This window comes from Periophthalmus magnuspinnatus, chromosome 24 (genome assembly GCF_009829125.3).
Source record: "Periophthalmus magnuspinnatus isolate fPerMag1 chromosome 24, fPerMag1.2.pri, whole genome shotgun sequence".
NCBI lineage: Eukaryota > Metazoa > Chordata > Actinopteri > Gobiiformes > Gobiidae > Periophthalmus > Periophthalmus magnuspinnatus.
In genome coordinates this window covers 3,216,987-3,233,106 of record NC_047149.1, presented here as the reverse complement: position 1 = coordinate 3,233,106, position 16,120 = coordinate 3,216,987, and the positions used below count along the sequence as shown (strand labels likewise).

The 16,120-nt window shown below is 40.9% G+C and overlaps 1 protein-coding gene across 1 annotated transcript in view; it reads right to left on the bottom strand.

Moving 5' to 3' along the window:
- The window catches only part of nt5e (5'-nucleotidase, ecto (CD73)), a 32,452-nt gene extending 21,589 nt beyond the window's left edge, over positions 1-10,863 (bottom strand). The window contains exons 1-2 of the mRNA XM_033991385.2: positions 10,446-10,863; positions 7,818-8,040 (exon numbers count right to left, since the gene is read on the bottom strand). Coding sequence (XP_033847276.1) covers positions 7,818-8,040; positions 10,446-10,805 — 583 coding nt within the window. The 5' untranslated portion in view covers positions 10,806-10,863. The remainder of the gene's footprint in view (positions 1-7,817; positions 8,041-10,445) is intronic.
- Between the last annotated feature and the right edge of the window lie 5,257 nt (positions 10,864-16,120).

Genomic DNA, 16,120 nt, shown 5'->3' with positions numbered 1-16,120 from the left:
AGGAATTACCACCTCTTCACCCAGGACAACATGTGACTGTATTGAACAAAGAAAGGGGAACGTGGCACCCAGCAACCATTGTGGAAAAGAGCAGTGAGCCAAGGAGTTACATTGTTCAAACACCAAATGGGAACCAAATCAGACGCTGCCGGAGCCACTCAAGAGAACTTTTCAAACCAACCATACAGAGCAACACAAGGAGGATTCAGTTTGCAGAGCCACTACAACAAGCTGAAACTCACGAAGGTCACGATGACTCTGCAGAAGCAATCCATGAAACACCACGTGAAACAGACAAGAACTGTGAAAAACAAAAACTTGTACAACAAGTACACACTAGGTCTGGCAGAGTTATAAACAAGCCAACCCAGTACAAAGACTATGTTTAGAAAGAAAAAAAAAACTAATCTGTTGGTTGTGAGTAATTAATGGTTACTAATTTGATTGTTCTGCCTACATGCAAGCTAAAGAAAAAAGTTATTTTGTTAAAATCAGAATGCTATGTTTAATATTGTTCTTTAAAGAATATAGCACAAAATGTTGATTATATTTTGGTCAAGATATCTGAAGAAATGCATAGCCACTTTATGTGATTGTTTTTTTGTTGAATGTGAGAGTTAACTAAACAGAGGGGATGTTGTAATATGTCTTGTATACGAAGAATATAGTGCAGTACGCGGAGTGATATATGTAACACTACTGATGGATTCAAAATATATATTCAAGTTATATTATGTTATCTCACTGTTCATTTTAAAGGTACTGTAATGTAATGTTCACTCTTTATTTAGTCATTACTATTAGTTATAGTCAGTTCACTACTTTATTTAGTCATTATATTCGATTATGTAAACTATGTAATCTGCACTAATGTTTGTTCTTGAGTCTTGCAGAAAATGTCTTTTGAAAGTGCAGAATCCCACGGGAAGAAGGTCACTGTGAAACCTCAAACAGAAACATCATGGGAGGATGTTTTGTGACCTTCTGGAAATGCAAAACAGAATATATTTCTCTGTGTATTTTGTCATATGTTTTTACACTGCTTGCCCCCCCCCCCCCCCTTCAGATGTGTATGTAACTAGGGTCCCCTAACTTTAATAAAAGAGGTGAAAGACAGTCTGGGCCCCAGAGAGGGTGGTGGTTTGTAACTGGGGTTTTTTGCCTCTCCGCTCTTTCTCCTCAATATTGAGACAAAATAATCTCTCTTGTCTTCTCTTCTCTTTTGAACTCTAATATAGGTTGTGAACCTATCAACTTGGTCCTTCGAGCCGGATCCCAATATACCGGAGGACTCCAGCAGATGTCGGAGACCCAGGAGAGACTGTGGCCACAGCATTTGAGACCTTTTCCAGGACTGGTCTCTTCGATATCTTTTGGAGTCTAAAGGTTGACGGGATACCGAGGGAGAGAGACGAGACGAGTGAGTAAGTCTTGCTTTAAAAAACGGTATGACTGGGGGTCATGCGCGTAAAAAAACCCTAATTATCCTAGGCTCCAATTAGGTACTAAAACCTACTAATACTAATAGTAGTAGTAGTACTAGGGACGGATACGGAGTCCCATTACCGGGTAAAATAGTGATATTTTACTGGCTGGTACAAAACCGTGGAATAAAAAGCAAGGGTGTGTGTGAGAGAGACGTGTGAGTGGAGATTCTGAACCACTAGGTGACGAATCTCATACCAAAAAGGTTCGGGAAATACGGTGTATTTCTGTGGATGCAGAGGCAAGATCTCTCCGCCTGCTGAGGCTAAAGTGAGAGATACCACACTAATCACTCGTACCAACCTGTTGTTATATTCCAGCGATAGAGACCTCCCTAGGAGTTAAAAGCTGGACTAAATTTGAGGAGATAAAAATGGGAAATAAAACTACAAAATTGACACCAAAAGTAAAAGACTAGAAAGCCGTGCACGCAAAATATCCTGAAAAATGTACACAGTTAGATTTGTGGGTAACAAAATATAAATTTGAAGGCGAGTTAAAATCTTCTAAAATAATGGAGCTCCAAAATAAAATACAAAATAAAATACAAAATAAAATACAAAATAAAATACAAGAAAAAATGCAAATGCAAAAATAAAGAATATGATATGTGTAAACTATCTATCATTACTATACTATCTATACTATACTATACTATACTATACTATACTATACTATACTATACTATACTATACTATACTATACTATACTATACTATACTATACTATACTATACTATACTATACTATCATTTGGAAGAATTTGTAATTGGATTGACAAGCATTATATAAATTTTGCTACAGGAGCAATAGACCAATATGTGGATCATGCAATGCATGCAGATAAAGTGATAAAAAACCACAGGAAGGAAAAATACTAGTTGATTTACAAGCTGCATTAGGGTGCGGACGCACCTTACCAAAAATTACTGTACTTTTTAGTTTAGTTTTACTTTAGTTTGTTTATTATTGTGTCTTGCATACAAAGAATGCCGAGCCCTTAAATGTGCTTATAAGACACCATTAACAAAAATATAATAGTCCAGACGAGTGATACAACAAACAAAAACAAAAAGAAAACAAAACAAACAAAATCTACGTGTTAATGGGGTACAAATTTCTTTCTTGTGTGATACTGGTGTGTGCAAAACCACCATGAAAACTAAAGTCCCACATATGATACACAGTGGGGAGAGCAGCAAATGGGGAAGTTACACATGTTTCACTGACAAAACCTGTCATGATACAAGATCCGAAGGGAAAGACAATAAAACTAGCTGTATTGTATTTCCCTGACTGCCCGTTAAATTTGTTGGGTCGTGATGCATTGGTAGCTTTAGGATTAGTCCTAATCCCAGATAACACAGGTAACATACGTAACATACAAGTAAAAATAATGCAAGAAGTTCAAACCAACAACTTATATGTTATTCACCCAAATGACGAGGAAGAACTGTTTCCCTGAAATGCATTAGAACTTACACAAGAGGAAGAGGCCATATTAAGTGACATACCACAGTGTTTGTGGTCAAAAGGGCCATCTGATGTAGGTCTGATTAAAGGGGTAATACCAGTAACAATTAGACCCAAATCTGAATACAGACCTTGTGTGAAACAGTATAAATTAAAACCTGATGCTATAGAAAATGGCCATAAAGTGAGTAAAAATAAGCTTCAACTTTGCAAAAATACAGTGAAATATTTAGGACATAGTTTAAGTGCTGGAGGCCGTACAATAATAGCAGGACGTAAAGAGGCTATACTTAAAGCACCAAAACCTCAAACAAAGAAACAAACAAACTAATTACTGTAGACAATGGATAGCTAATTATGCTGAAATCACCCATCCATTGAGTAAGATGATGTACTCCGGGTACCACATGCAGTACCCGGTCTAGATTACTAAAATTTGAGGACTTGGTGGAATACCAAACCTTGCTTATTGTGTGTGCTTATTATGTTCAAAGCAAGAAATTATCAATTGCCTCCAAACATTCAAAACTTATTTAGTGAGCGAGAAGGGAATTATAACCTTAGAGGAATAGCAAAAATTAGACACGCTAAAGTGCACACTACAAGAAAGAGCTTTTGTGTCTCAGTCTGTGGGGTCAGAATATGGAATGGGCTGAGTGAAGATTTAAGGCAATGTTCAAATATTAGGCAATTTAAAAAACTGTATAAATGTCATATTGTCATATTCTGTCCAGATATACCAAAAGAAAATCCTGATTAATAGTAGCAGTGGTTATATGTATACTTTTTTGTTGATAGAATGGTTCAGTGATGATGTACAGGAAAGATTATGGTGATTTTTGTGATAATAACATGAACAAGGAGAATAAGAATAACAAGAATAATGAATATATAATAAGAAGAAGAATAATAATAATAAGAAAAAAAAAGTAGTTAATACTAAGAAGTAAAGTAAAAGGAAGCTGGATGAAATTTTTGTTCAAAGTTTGAATCAGAAGAACAGGGTGGGATTAAATAAGTGTACACTTCTTCCCACATCCTTTTTGAGAATGTTCAAAGTTTTTGTGGAAGATAATTTATTTTATTTTATGGACTGTAATGACATGTATTACATGATTTATGAACATACTCAAATAAAATTCAAATAAAATTCAAATTCAAATCACATAATTGTATTGAATTGGCAGAAGAGACTACTAAGTGTAGACCAAAAAGACCTTAAAAGGGCAAAATCATACAGGTTATGCAGTAGTCACAGACACAGAAATATTACAAGCAAAAGCATTGCCCCATACTTATTCTGCTCAGGCTGCAGAATTAGTTGCATTAACTGAGGCATGTAAACTTATGAAAGACAAAATATGTACAATATTTACAGACAGCACTTATGCTTACTCAACAGTGCACCTATTTGCTAAATACTGGCAACACCGTGGAATGGTTGCTTCTACGGGAAAACCTGTAGTGCATGCTGAGTTATTAAAAGCGCGGATAGCCGCAATACAACTTCCTAAAAAACCTGGCCGTATGTAAATGTGCAGCACACACTCTGGTACAGATTCAGTGACTAGGGGAAACGCCTTCGCCTTCTGCGGTTTTTTTTTTTTTACTTCTCGTTTTAGCCTGGTTGCAGTAGATGCGCTAACAGTAGCAAACAGTAGCAAAAGCATTGTGCAAAGATATCATAACTAGATATGGAATACCAGAAATAATATGATCAGATAATGGAAGACATTTTGTAAATGAAGTAATCACAAACATAGGGCAATTATTCTGCATTAATTTAAAGAATCACTGCGCTTCTCACCCCCAAAGTGCAGGATTAGTAGAAAGAATGAATGGTACTATTAAAAACAGATTAAAAAAGTGTATGGAGGAAACTAAAAGACCATGGACACAGTGTTTAGATATGGTAAAATTGTACATTAACGTACTACGACAACAAAAGGTTGTAAAAAGGTGATACGTGTAAAATAACTTATGTTATTTACATGTTTATGCTCACTATGGCTGCAATAATGCTCACACTGGCATTTTGGTATGGGTTAGTACCTTTAAGATCTGTAAGACTGCCTGCCCCTTCAGTGACACCAATGTAAGCTGTGCACTCCTACGTTTATGTGGGAGATCCTATAGTGATGCATACATCCAATTTGACCAGGCTAAAGCGAGAAGTAAAAAAAAAAAAAAGACAGATCAATGCTCAAAAGAAAGACATTACAGGTTTGGAATTCAAGTTTGCATACCAATTGGAACTATCACCACAATTACTATTCCTATAAGTAGTCTTACAGCTGGGAAAGATGCACAAAATGGAATAAAATACGCTAATGACTATTGGTACCTTACTAATGATATTCAAAACCAAGGGTGGGATACATTAGTAGCTGACCAGGATAATACATGGACACCGACACAGGCAAAAACTGACTGGGCAGGTAGGCAGGCAGAGCTCCTAACCTTAGCCAAAACCGAATCCAATCTACTGGTAACAATAAATAACATAAAGAAAAATTTGACTAATAATGGTCAAGAATAATGGATGTTTTTGCTGAGAGCTCATGTATCAGGGATAGATCCTATTTACAAATTAATTATATGTGAAATGTTACAAACCTCTGAACCGGTTCTGAGTCCCAGGCTGCAAAGTAGCGGAATAAAAATTAAAGCAACAGTAACCTTTACTAAAGAACAAGTGTTCAATATGGCAACTGGTGTATCTGATTTTGGAAACAATTGGCTAACAATGATAGAACAGGCATCAAAGTACGTTAATAAAGACTGTGTTGCTTGTACGGGACCCAGATCGCTTTTGAGAATGGTACCAACACCTCCTGAGTTAACAGTGCAATGTGTGGAGGATATCTTAACTAAAACAGCACCAGAGGCACTAACTAGGCCTCAAAAACAAAAACCAATATTTGAGGCCAAATTGCCAAAAGGAAATTACACCTGTATCCAACGCTCAAATTCGGTAACGAATGTTTTAGGTAATATTGATGGAAATCTATGTGAAAAAAATCTGACTACAAATAAAGCACTACCCAGTGACAGTGACATCTACTGGTACTGTGGAGGGAAAATACTTAGAGCAAACATGCCAAATGAATTTACTGGAGTATGCGCTTTAGTTAATCTGATAATACCTATAGAAGTAATGTCAATAGAACAAGAACAATTAACAGCATTGATTGAACAACAATCTACTGAAAACCATGCGATTGGAGTGCCCAGAGGGGTTCCTGATAAATATAAATTAGCTGATCAAATTGCCACAGGATTTGAAAACATTCCTTTAATAGCCGCTATAATTCCAATCACTCCCAATAAAAACGTAGACAGAATCAACTACATCCACTACAAAAATTGGGAAACTACACACAGGAGGGGTTTGAAGCAGTGCACGAGCAATTAAGCGCCACCTCACTTATGCCGCATAGCTGTTGACACGCTCCTGGCAGAACGAGGAGGAGTTTGTTCTGTTATTGGGGCCAGCTGTTGCGTGGTCATCCCTAACAATACCGCTGCAGACGGAAGCCTGACTAGAGCTATAGGCAGCCTGCGTGCGATGAATAGACGCTTAAAGGAGCAGTCTGGGTTGAGTACCCCCTTCTGGGATGACTGGCTAAGGGGGTTTGGGCGCTGCAGAGCACTGGTCTCATCGGTTCTAGTATCAATTGCTGTGTTTGTAGCTATTTTAACCTTGTATGGATGCTGTTGTATTCCTTGTCTTCGTTCCCTGATCAATAGGTTAATAACCGCTGCCATCTCACCCGCACCTGAGGACAAAGGGGTGCAGATGTACCTATTGGAGGGCAGTGATGACGAGAACCCTGAAGGAGTACTTCCAAATCACAGTTCGATAAACAGGAGGGAATGATGGATTCAAAATATATATTCAAGTTATATTATGTTATCTCACTGTTCATTTTAAAGGTACTGCAATGTAATGTTCACTCTTTATTTAGTCATTACTATTAGTTATAGTCAGTTCACTACTTTATTTAGTCATTATATTCAATTATGTAAACTATGTAATCTGCACTAATGTTTGTTCTTGAGTCTTGCAGAAAATGTCTTTTGAAAGTGCAGAATCCCACGGGAAGAAGGTCACGGTGAAACCTAAACAGAAACATCATGGGAGGATGTTTTGTGACCTTCTGGAAATGCAAAACAGAATATATTTCTCTGTGTATTTCGTCATATGTTTTTACACTGCTTGCCCCCCCCCCCTTTCAGAGTATGTGTATGTAACTAGGGTCCCCTAACTTTAATAAAAGAGGTGAAAGACGGTCTGGGCCCCAGAGAGGGTGGTGGTTTGTAACTGGGGTTTTTTGCCTCTCCGCTCTTTCTCCTCAATATTGAGACAAAATAATCTCTCTTGTCTTCTCTTCTCTTTTGAACTCTAATATAGGTTGTGAACCTATCAACTACCTATGCTCTGGACATGTATTAAAGTTACCCGGTTCTTCACACTTCAGTCTCCATCCTTCCTAATACAATAATACTTCAGTTTCTTCCCCTGGACATGGCACTGGCTCATCAGAAATGTTGTTAAAAATGTAAAAATGGTTTAAAATTCTTGGTTTAGTTAAAAGAAAATCATAACTAGACAAATCCAGCACTGGAAGAGGTAAAATGATTAAAAAGCAAATTAAGGAAGGAAGCAGCAGGAGCAAGCAAGGTTTGTGTCTACACTCTTCAGAAGCAGGAAGCAGCGGAGGTCAGGGACTGAACCAGGACTAAAATGAGTCCAGGACTGAATCACAACTAAACTAAGTCTGTACCAGGACTGAACCAGGTCCAGGGCTGAATCAGGTCTAAACCAGGTCCAAGACTAAACCAGGTCTGTCTTGCATACCTGGATCTGACAGGGCGGGTGTCTCTCTGGAGGTGTAGCCCACGATACCGACCCTCTCTCCCCCCACAGAGAGCACCTTGTAGGGGCTGTAGGCGGTGCCAAAGGAGGAGGTGAGCGGAGGGTCTGTGCGGATGTTAGCACTCAGCACTGGACACTGGAGCTGCCTCAGGAACGGCTCCATCAGACCGGGCACACCGTTATCAAACTCATGATTCCCAAGCGCCTGGAGGGACACAGGGAAAAACATGGGAAAAACACAGGAAAAACTCAATAATAACATGAGAAAACGTGGGAATAATATGGGAAAAAGCCGGAATAACATGGGGAAATCTCAAGAATAACATGGGGAAAACATAGGAAGAAGATAGGAAAAATGCATGAAGAACATATGGGAAAACATGATAATATGGGGGGCACATGAGGAAAATACGGGAATAATGTCGGAAAAACATGGGAAAAATATGGGGAAAAATGGGAATAACATGAGAAGAATATGGAAATAACATAGGGGAGAATGGGGAAGAATATGGGAAAACATGACAATAACACAGGAAGAACATGGGAATATTATCGGAAAACCATGGGCAAAACATAGGGAAAAGTGGAATAACATGGGGAAAACTATTATGAGGAACTTCAGACTTAAATCTAAAAATAAAGTCATTAAAAGCATCAACCAAAAATACACATTCTGATACTCACTGAGGGAGTGCTCACTTGTCCCTGCTCGGTCCTGGTTTGAGCAAAATTTAGACCAGATGGCAGAGATATTTTGGCCCTGGTTTAGTCCTGGTTTAGTCCTAGTTTAGTCCTGGTCTAGTACTGATCTAGTACTGGTCTAGACCAGGATTAGTTCTGAAATGAGTCCAAGTTTAGTCCCAGTTTTGATGTGGTCTTTGTGTAAATGTGAGAATGTATCCTTGTCTATAATTATTGTTTCATCTGGTGAGTTCAACATGGTTTTCTATGGTCAAAAGGTCAAACTCACAGTTCAGGTGAATCAGTGACTGATAAATGGATAGCTAACAACAAACATAAAGCTTTTTACATTTTATGTTTGTCCCTCAGTGTGAAAGTGTTCAGAAAGCAGGCTCTGGACTGGACCTTTGGTCACTACTCTTCACTAACCAAACGTGACACTTGATCTGTACCTCAGAGTGAGAGTTGCAAGGCTCAGATTGGAATGGCTCTGAAAGCCTCTGAAACGGAAACTCGTGTTTCTCGTGTATCATTTTGGGCAACACAAAAGTCAGAATGAAAGTCCCATCTGTGTCATGGTCAGTGTTGGGAATAACGGAGTTACATTATAACGGCGTTACTAACTGCGTTACTTTTTCCACTAACGGAGTAATCTAATTAATTACTTTTCCCAGCGTCCTAACGCCGTTACCGTTACTGAGTATAAAATGTGACGCGTTACTTTAATTCAGTTCACTCTTCTCTTCATCAGAGTCTCTCAGCCGAGGAGCTGCGGCTCGGGGTGAGATAAAAGGTTTGTTTGAGATGAGGCGGGCGCAGATACTATCGCCGTCGATCGGTGCGCGGTGCATGCCGGTTAGTTTTGTGTCCAAGATGCCACCGACTTGCGCTGACATAACCTGTGCGCCGGTAACGGGAGGTTTTTGAGCAAGGCGAGCGCAGCAGCTCTCCACCGCCAGCGGCCGCCTGCATGGACTACAAACGCTTAATGCATGATGGGAAATGATGTCCTGTCCACACATGCATCGACAGCTGATTGGATGGATAGATAAATAAAGGAATAGATACGTGTTAGAGGGATTGTGTGAATCTTTTATTGAATGTTAAACAGTTGGATAAAGTTCAGTTTATGTTGAAATGAGAGTGATTAATATTTGAATACTGGGTAGAGAATTACAGTGTGTGGCCAGAAAAGCTTAAAGGTTTTGTCTTATTTTACATGATTTACATTTGAATGCCTTAGTTTTGCAATACATGGCAATGATTTTTTTTTCAGTATTATAATGAAGAAAATATTTGAAGTACAGTTGTCTGAAATTGCGTGACGTGTTGATTTATTTGCACTTCAAATAACATTTTTTATATTTTTTTTTATTTTTGATACATTCTATAATTTACTTGTAAACAAATACAATATAGTGGCAATCTTTTAAAGTGAAATAAATGGTAAAGGTTCACATCTGTTGTGTTTTTATTGTTTTAACATAATAAGTAACGTCATAGTTACTTTGCCTAGTAACTAGTTACCTCTCCCAAAAAGTAACTTTTTGGGAGAAGTAACTTGTAACTATAACTAATTACATTTTTGAAGTAAGATGCCCAACACTGGTCATCGTTAGTTCTGTCACACACTCTGCTCTCAAAGAAATGCCCTGGTTCAGTCCTGGTTTAGTCCTGGTTCAGTCCTGGTTCCCGCTGGTGCAGCTTCACACATAATTTACAGTTCACTTTAATTACTATAATGTAGCTGGCCCTTCAGTCACCTTCCTCTGAGTCAGCTACTTCACTGGACTACTACAACTACTACTACTACTATTACTACTACTACTACTACTACTACTACTACTACTAGACTCTCCGGTCTGAAGCCCACACAAACACTTAGTACTTTATAGTGCACACATTATACTTAAAGACTGGGGTTCTGACCATGGCGTCGTAGCGCAGCGCATTCATGAAGTGCGCGGCCTCGGCTCCTTTGTAGAAACTGAACCAAACGGAACCTTGGAACTGGTCCCCCGCGTCCAGCAGCAGCACCGGGAGCCCGCTGCCCCGCACCCGCCTGACGAGAGTCGCTCTCCGGGCCACTCCTCCGAAGCACTCCGCTCCTCTGGACCTACTGCACTTCCCCGAGAACACGCTGGTCTCCTCCACGCGCGCGTGCACGTCGTTAGTGTGCAGAAGAACCAGCTCGAACCCCGCGGAACCGGAGCAGAGCAGCCCGAGGAGGAGCGCCCCCAGCCCGGCCAGAGACTCGGGGGAGCACCGGGAAATACGTGGAACTTCCATCGCACCAAGAAAAAGTCAACCGGCTCAGTGACGTGACAGAGAAGAAAAACGAGGAGAGATGTAGAGAGAGAGGAGTGAGAGGGAGGAGAGAGGAAGAGAGAGAGAAAGGGAGAGAGGGAGGAGAGAGAAAGGGAGAGGGAGGAGATAGAAAGGGAGAGAGGAAGGAGAGAGAGGGGGAGGAGAGAGGAAGAGAAAGAGAGAGAGGGGGAGGAGAGAGACAAAGGGAGGAGAGAGAGCGCGAGAGAGGGGGTGGAGAGAGGAGAAAGGGAGGAGAGAGGAAGCGAAAGAGAGAGAGAGTGGGAGGTGAGAGGAAGAGAGAGGGAGAGGAGAGCGTGGAGGAGAGAGAGAGGGAGAGGAAGAGGGCGAGAGGGAGGAGAGAGGGAGAGCGTAGAGGAAAGAGAGAGAGGAGAGAGGGAGGAGAGAGAAAGAGAGAGGATAGAGAGGGAGAGAGAGGGAAGAGAGCGAGGAGCAGAAGAGCAGGGGACTGAGGAGCGCTTCAGGAGATGCTTTTTAGGCTCAGCTCATTATCAGCTCTAAAGAAAAAATGTTACTGAGAAAATTACTTGAGGCTTGGTTCGATTTGGTCTAGATCCGCTGTTCCCCCATGTTTAGTCCTATTTTACCTCAGGTTCAGCCCTGGTTCAGCCGTGGTTGTATTTGTACACTAGACCCACTGAAATAACTCGGCTGTGGTTTGGCAGTTTCCAGTTTTGGGTTTGACGCTGCGCTGTGTCAAAAACAAAATAACAACGGAAAATAACATCAGTCTCTTCAGTTTGTGAAGACCAACGCTCAGACCTGAGGACACGCGCAAAGGACACGGCCACAGAAGTGTTCACGGCCTGGTGTGGGCCCGGGGTTCTGCCTGGTTCAGTCTTGGTTTAGTCCTGGTTCAGTCCTGGTTTAGTCCGAGTTTATTCCGGGTCTAGATGAGTGGATGGTTTGATGATGGGAGTCCAGCTTTAGTGTTCAGGTACAGTCCTGACACAGAACCAAAACAAGAGTGACACTTTCCTCAGCTGTAGTTCTGATTTGAGTTTTTGAAAATTTAATTTAGAAATGAGACTATATTTTTATCAACCTTTTTCAAATGAGAAAAACAGAACACGTGTGAAAGATCCTCCACCAGGGGGCAGCACAATCTCACACGTCATGAGATGCGAGTACAGTCCTGTAATTGTCCCGTTATAGACCTGGTTTAGACCTAGATTAGTTGTAGGGAGTATTATCTATGACAGGACATGATCACAGAGTACGAACTAGCCCGAGATGCTCTGTGGCCCATCATGGAGAAGGTACAACCACAGATATTTTGTTTTCCGAAATATCACAAAATTTCACCCAAAATTCCAATTGGTCATCCCAATCAAAAGAGTCAATGAGGCCCATGATGTTTTTGCAACGTTATCCCAATGAAAATCACACATTTTCCTATTCATAAGAAAAATATTAGCATCATAGAAGACTGAAATTTGGCACAATGACTCTTCATATTATTCTGATCACAAAAGTCAATAGGACCCATGTCGTATTTTGATTTGTGTTGCCATGGCAGAGCACGTAAAGGTCTGTCTTATCCTAATGGGAAAATGTCCTAACGTTCCTCATTTTCAAAGTAATACAACAACTTATTAGGATTAGTGAAGAATGTGAAATTTGGCACAATGATGTCGGGATGGTGCTTCCCATGTGTTTGACTTTGTTTAGTGACAACGGCCAAAAGCTGCAATAAAACAGGAACAAGGGGCACGAACAAAACAGTATATACGAACAAAACATAAAATACAGAGAAAAAACAGTTATATATTAAGAAAACAGTATATACAGACAAAACAGTATATATATATATATATATATACATACATACATACATACACACACACACATATACACAAAAATCCAGGTTTTTAAAGTCCCCAGTCCGAAGTGGCAAATGAGCAGCTAAATCAAACTGAACATTACAGATTAACTGACTCTGAGCCATAGAAATGCACTTGTGTAGATTTATTTATTATCCTTCTGTGATTTTTTTTTCTCTCATTTTCTGTAATGTATTATAAAAAATATTTTTCTATGCATGTTAAAAATACTTCAGTTTGTATGTCCCTTATTTTTTTGTAAATGAACAAGAACAAAAAAACTGACATAAGGGGAGGTGTTTTTTTTTTTTTTTTTTTTTTTTTATTAGGACAGTACATATTAATCAATGCGTCTACAAAAGAATTTCCACATAAATATGCCGGAGTTAGCACTGGCGCTAAATTTCATCCATTGTCCTAAGGCAGGTGCAAACATGAAACATTCAATATGAAAACAGAGACATTTAGACATTACACCAGACATAAACACACAACATGAGAACACAATAACATGATATTACACTATTTACAATAGAAGTGCCTCAGTCTAGAGTATAAAGAGCCAAAAGGATAGTCATCTATGAGTACAGGACTGTAGGGGGTATTACCAAACGGTGAATTGGGGAGAGTGCCGTGGTCCAAGGTGAAAGCGTGAGGAGCAGGGTCTGAGACGGGGCAGACAGTACCGGTGAGGAAGAGCAGGGTCGGAAACAGGGGGACAGAGCAGGTCCAGGGAGCAGGATCTGGTGAGGACCAAGAATATCCAGTAAGTAAAACCCAAAGAGCACAAAAACAAGAACGGAGCTAAGCAAGGAGTACCATAAATATACGCGGACGATGTGGCGCTGGGTGTCAGGTCCTGGCTCCTCTTATCCTTCCCAGGTGTGGTTGATTGGTGATTAGCCCCAGGTGTGCACGGGAGGAGCCAAAAATCTCCGCCCAGCTTCAGGCTTGGACACAGGAGGGAGTGGGGAGGTGAAAAAGGGGCAGGACCGGCAGGGATCATGACAGTAACATAACGGGAGGTGTTTGTAGGGAGTATTATCTGTGACATAAGCGGAGTTATAGTTGTAGTGTTTTGCTTGTGGGCGTTTCCATCTGGACCTGAGATTTGACTCATCAAAATACACTTGTGTCAAATCCTAAAATCTGTCAAAATACACCATAAGCGACATAGGAGAGGAGATTAGAGGAGCAGGGAGAAGATGACCAGGGAGGATACAAAGGGAGGAGATGAGGAGGGAGGAGATGAGGAGGTTATAAAAGTTGAGAAAAAGCTGAGGCACACTTGGACCTGGGTTTGACTGGACACGAAGTTACAGAATCTGATGCAGACAAGAAGAGGCTGCCCTCCAATGAATAGAGAGAGAGAGAGACAGAGAGAGATGGAGAGGAGGGAGGGAGAGGAGGGAGGAAGGGAGCGAAAAGAGAGAAGGAGAGGGAGAAAGGTGATAGAGAGGAGGGGGGAAGACAGAGAGGGAGGGAGGGGAGAGAGAGGGAAAAAGATGAGGGAGGAAGGAGAGAGAACACAGCGAGAAATTTAATAGGTGAGTCAGATAGATGTGGTCACTGGTGAAAGAGAGGAGGGAGAGTGAAAAGAGATGAGAGAATGAGAGAGAAAGAAGGAGGGAGAGAGAGGGAGGAGGAGGGGGGAGCGACGGTGAAGTGTAAGATGAGCTCTGTAAGTTTAAATGAAGAAGCTCTGAGCTCTGTAAGTTTAAATGAAGAAGAATTTTCAATTTGCACTTTATCTGAGACAAGGAAACAAGGAGAGAGGAGAGAGTCCAGTGGACATAAAGAGGAGGTACAGAGGCTGCAGAGCTGGGAAACAAAGGAGGAACATGAGATGGAGGTGGAAGTCATTTGTGCCAAAGATTTTAATTGTAAATGTAAACTCCTTGCCAAATAAGACTGATGAACAAGAGGCTCTAGTGAGTGCAGACTTTTACTTTTCACTGAGTGATGGTTAAACAATCACAGTTTAGACTCATCTGTGGACTTAAACAGATTCACACTGATCAGAACAGAATAGAGATGCCTCAAGTGGGAGGAGTAAAGGAGGAGGACTTGTGTCTGTAAACAGCCGATGGGGTTATTCAGGGCAAGTAACAGTAAAGGAGAACATCTGCTGTCAAGACGCTGAACTTGTGGCACTGGGCCTGAGGCCATACTATGTGGCGAGAGAGTTTTCACATGTCTGTTTTAGTTTATATTCAACCAAGAGCTGTACCAGACACTGCCTGTAACATAATCAGTGGAACTGTTTCCAGGTTACAGACCCAGCATCCTGATGCCCTCTTCATCATATCAGGTGATTTCAACCATGTCACACTAAGCCCACATCAGACTGGTTTTACACAGTATGTTACAAGAGACAACAGAACACTGGATCTCCTCTCTGCTAATGTCAAAGAGGCCCACTGCGATACAGCCCTGCCTCCAATCACAAAATCTCACCACATCCTGTTTCTCCTTCAGCCACATTAACAGCCAGTTGTCACAAAGAAACTGAACAGCTGAGGCTTGTGACAGTCTAAGGGACTGTTTTGAGAGGACACACTGGACACTTATGGATGAATATATGGATGTTGATGAAATGACACACGGTATTATAGAGAATGTCCTTTCAAAGAAAAACATCTGCTGCTTGTCTAACATCAAGCCATGGATCACCAGTGAAATTAAGTCACTTCTTAATCAAAAAAGGAGGACTAGGGAAAAGGGGCTAGGGTGTAGGGACTAGGGAGTAGGAGGTAGGGAGAGAGTGAGTGAAGAGGGCACCTCAGGTCAGACAGGACCAGAGAGGAGAGTACAAGAGAAAGAAAAAGAGAGGAAGAGAGGAGGGTGTCAAGGAGGTGAGACAGGAGAAAAAGAGAGAATTGGAAAAGAAAGGAGCGAGAGGGAGGTACAGATGTGTGTGTGTATGTGTGTGGGGGTGTGTGGGGGTGTGTGTGCGTGTGTGTGCGTGCCTCCAGTACACCAGCAGAGGGCGCAGCTGCAAAGGTAATAGACTGATAAAATAGTTTCTGATTCAGAGGTGAGGAGGAGAAAGGTAGAGGAGAAGGAGGAGAGGAGGAGTAGATGTGATAATCATGCGTATCACGTCTGTTTGAAGTTCCTGGTCTCTCGGGGGTCACAGGTCAGCGAGGGGTCAACATGAGGTCACCTGTGTTAGCGCACAGGATCTGACACATGCTAATGCACTAATGCTAATGCTATTCAAATGAAGAGGGAAAAAAGGAGAGAGAGAGAGAGAGAAAAGGAGAGAATTTGAGAGGGAAATGGTAAATGACTTTGCAAAGCGCTTTATGAGAAGAATGCGTTATTGCTATGATTATTATAAAAACACAAAAAGGAGGGGGGTGTCCTTGCAGCTCTTACATAAATCTCCCTTTCTTCTCTCTCTCCAGAGTCCTGATTTAAACTCTTTAAACATCAAGACTAAACGGTGCACAG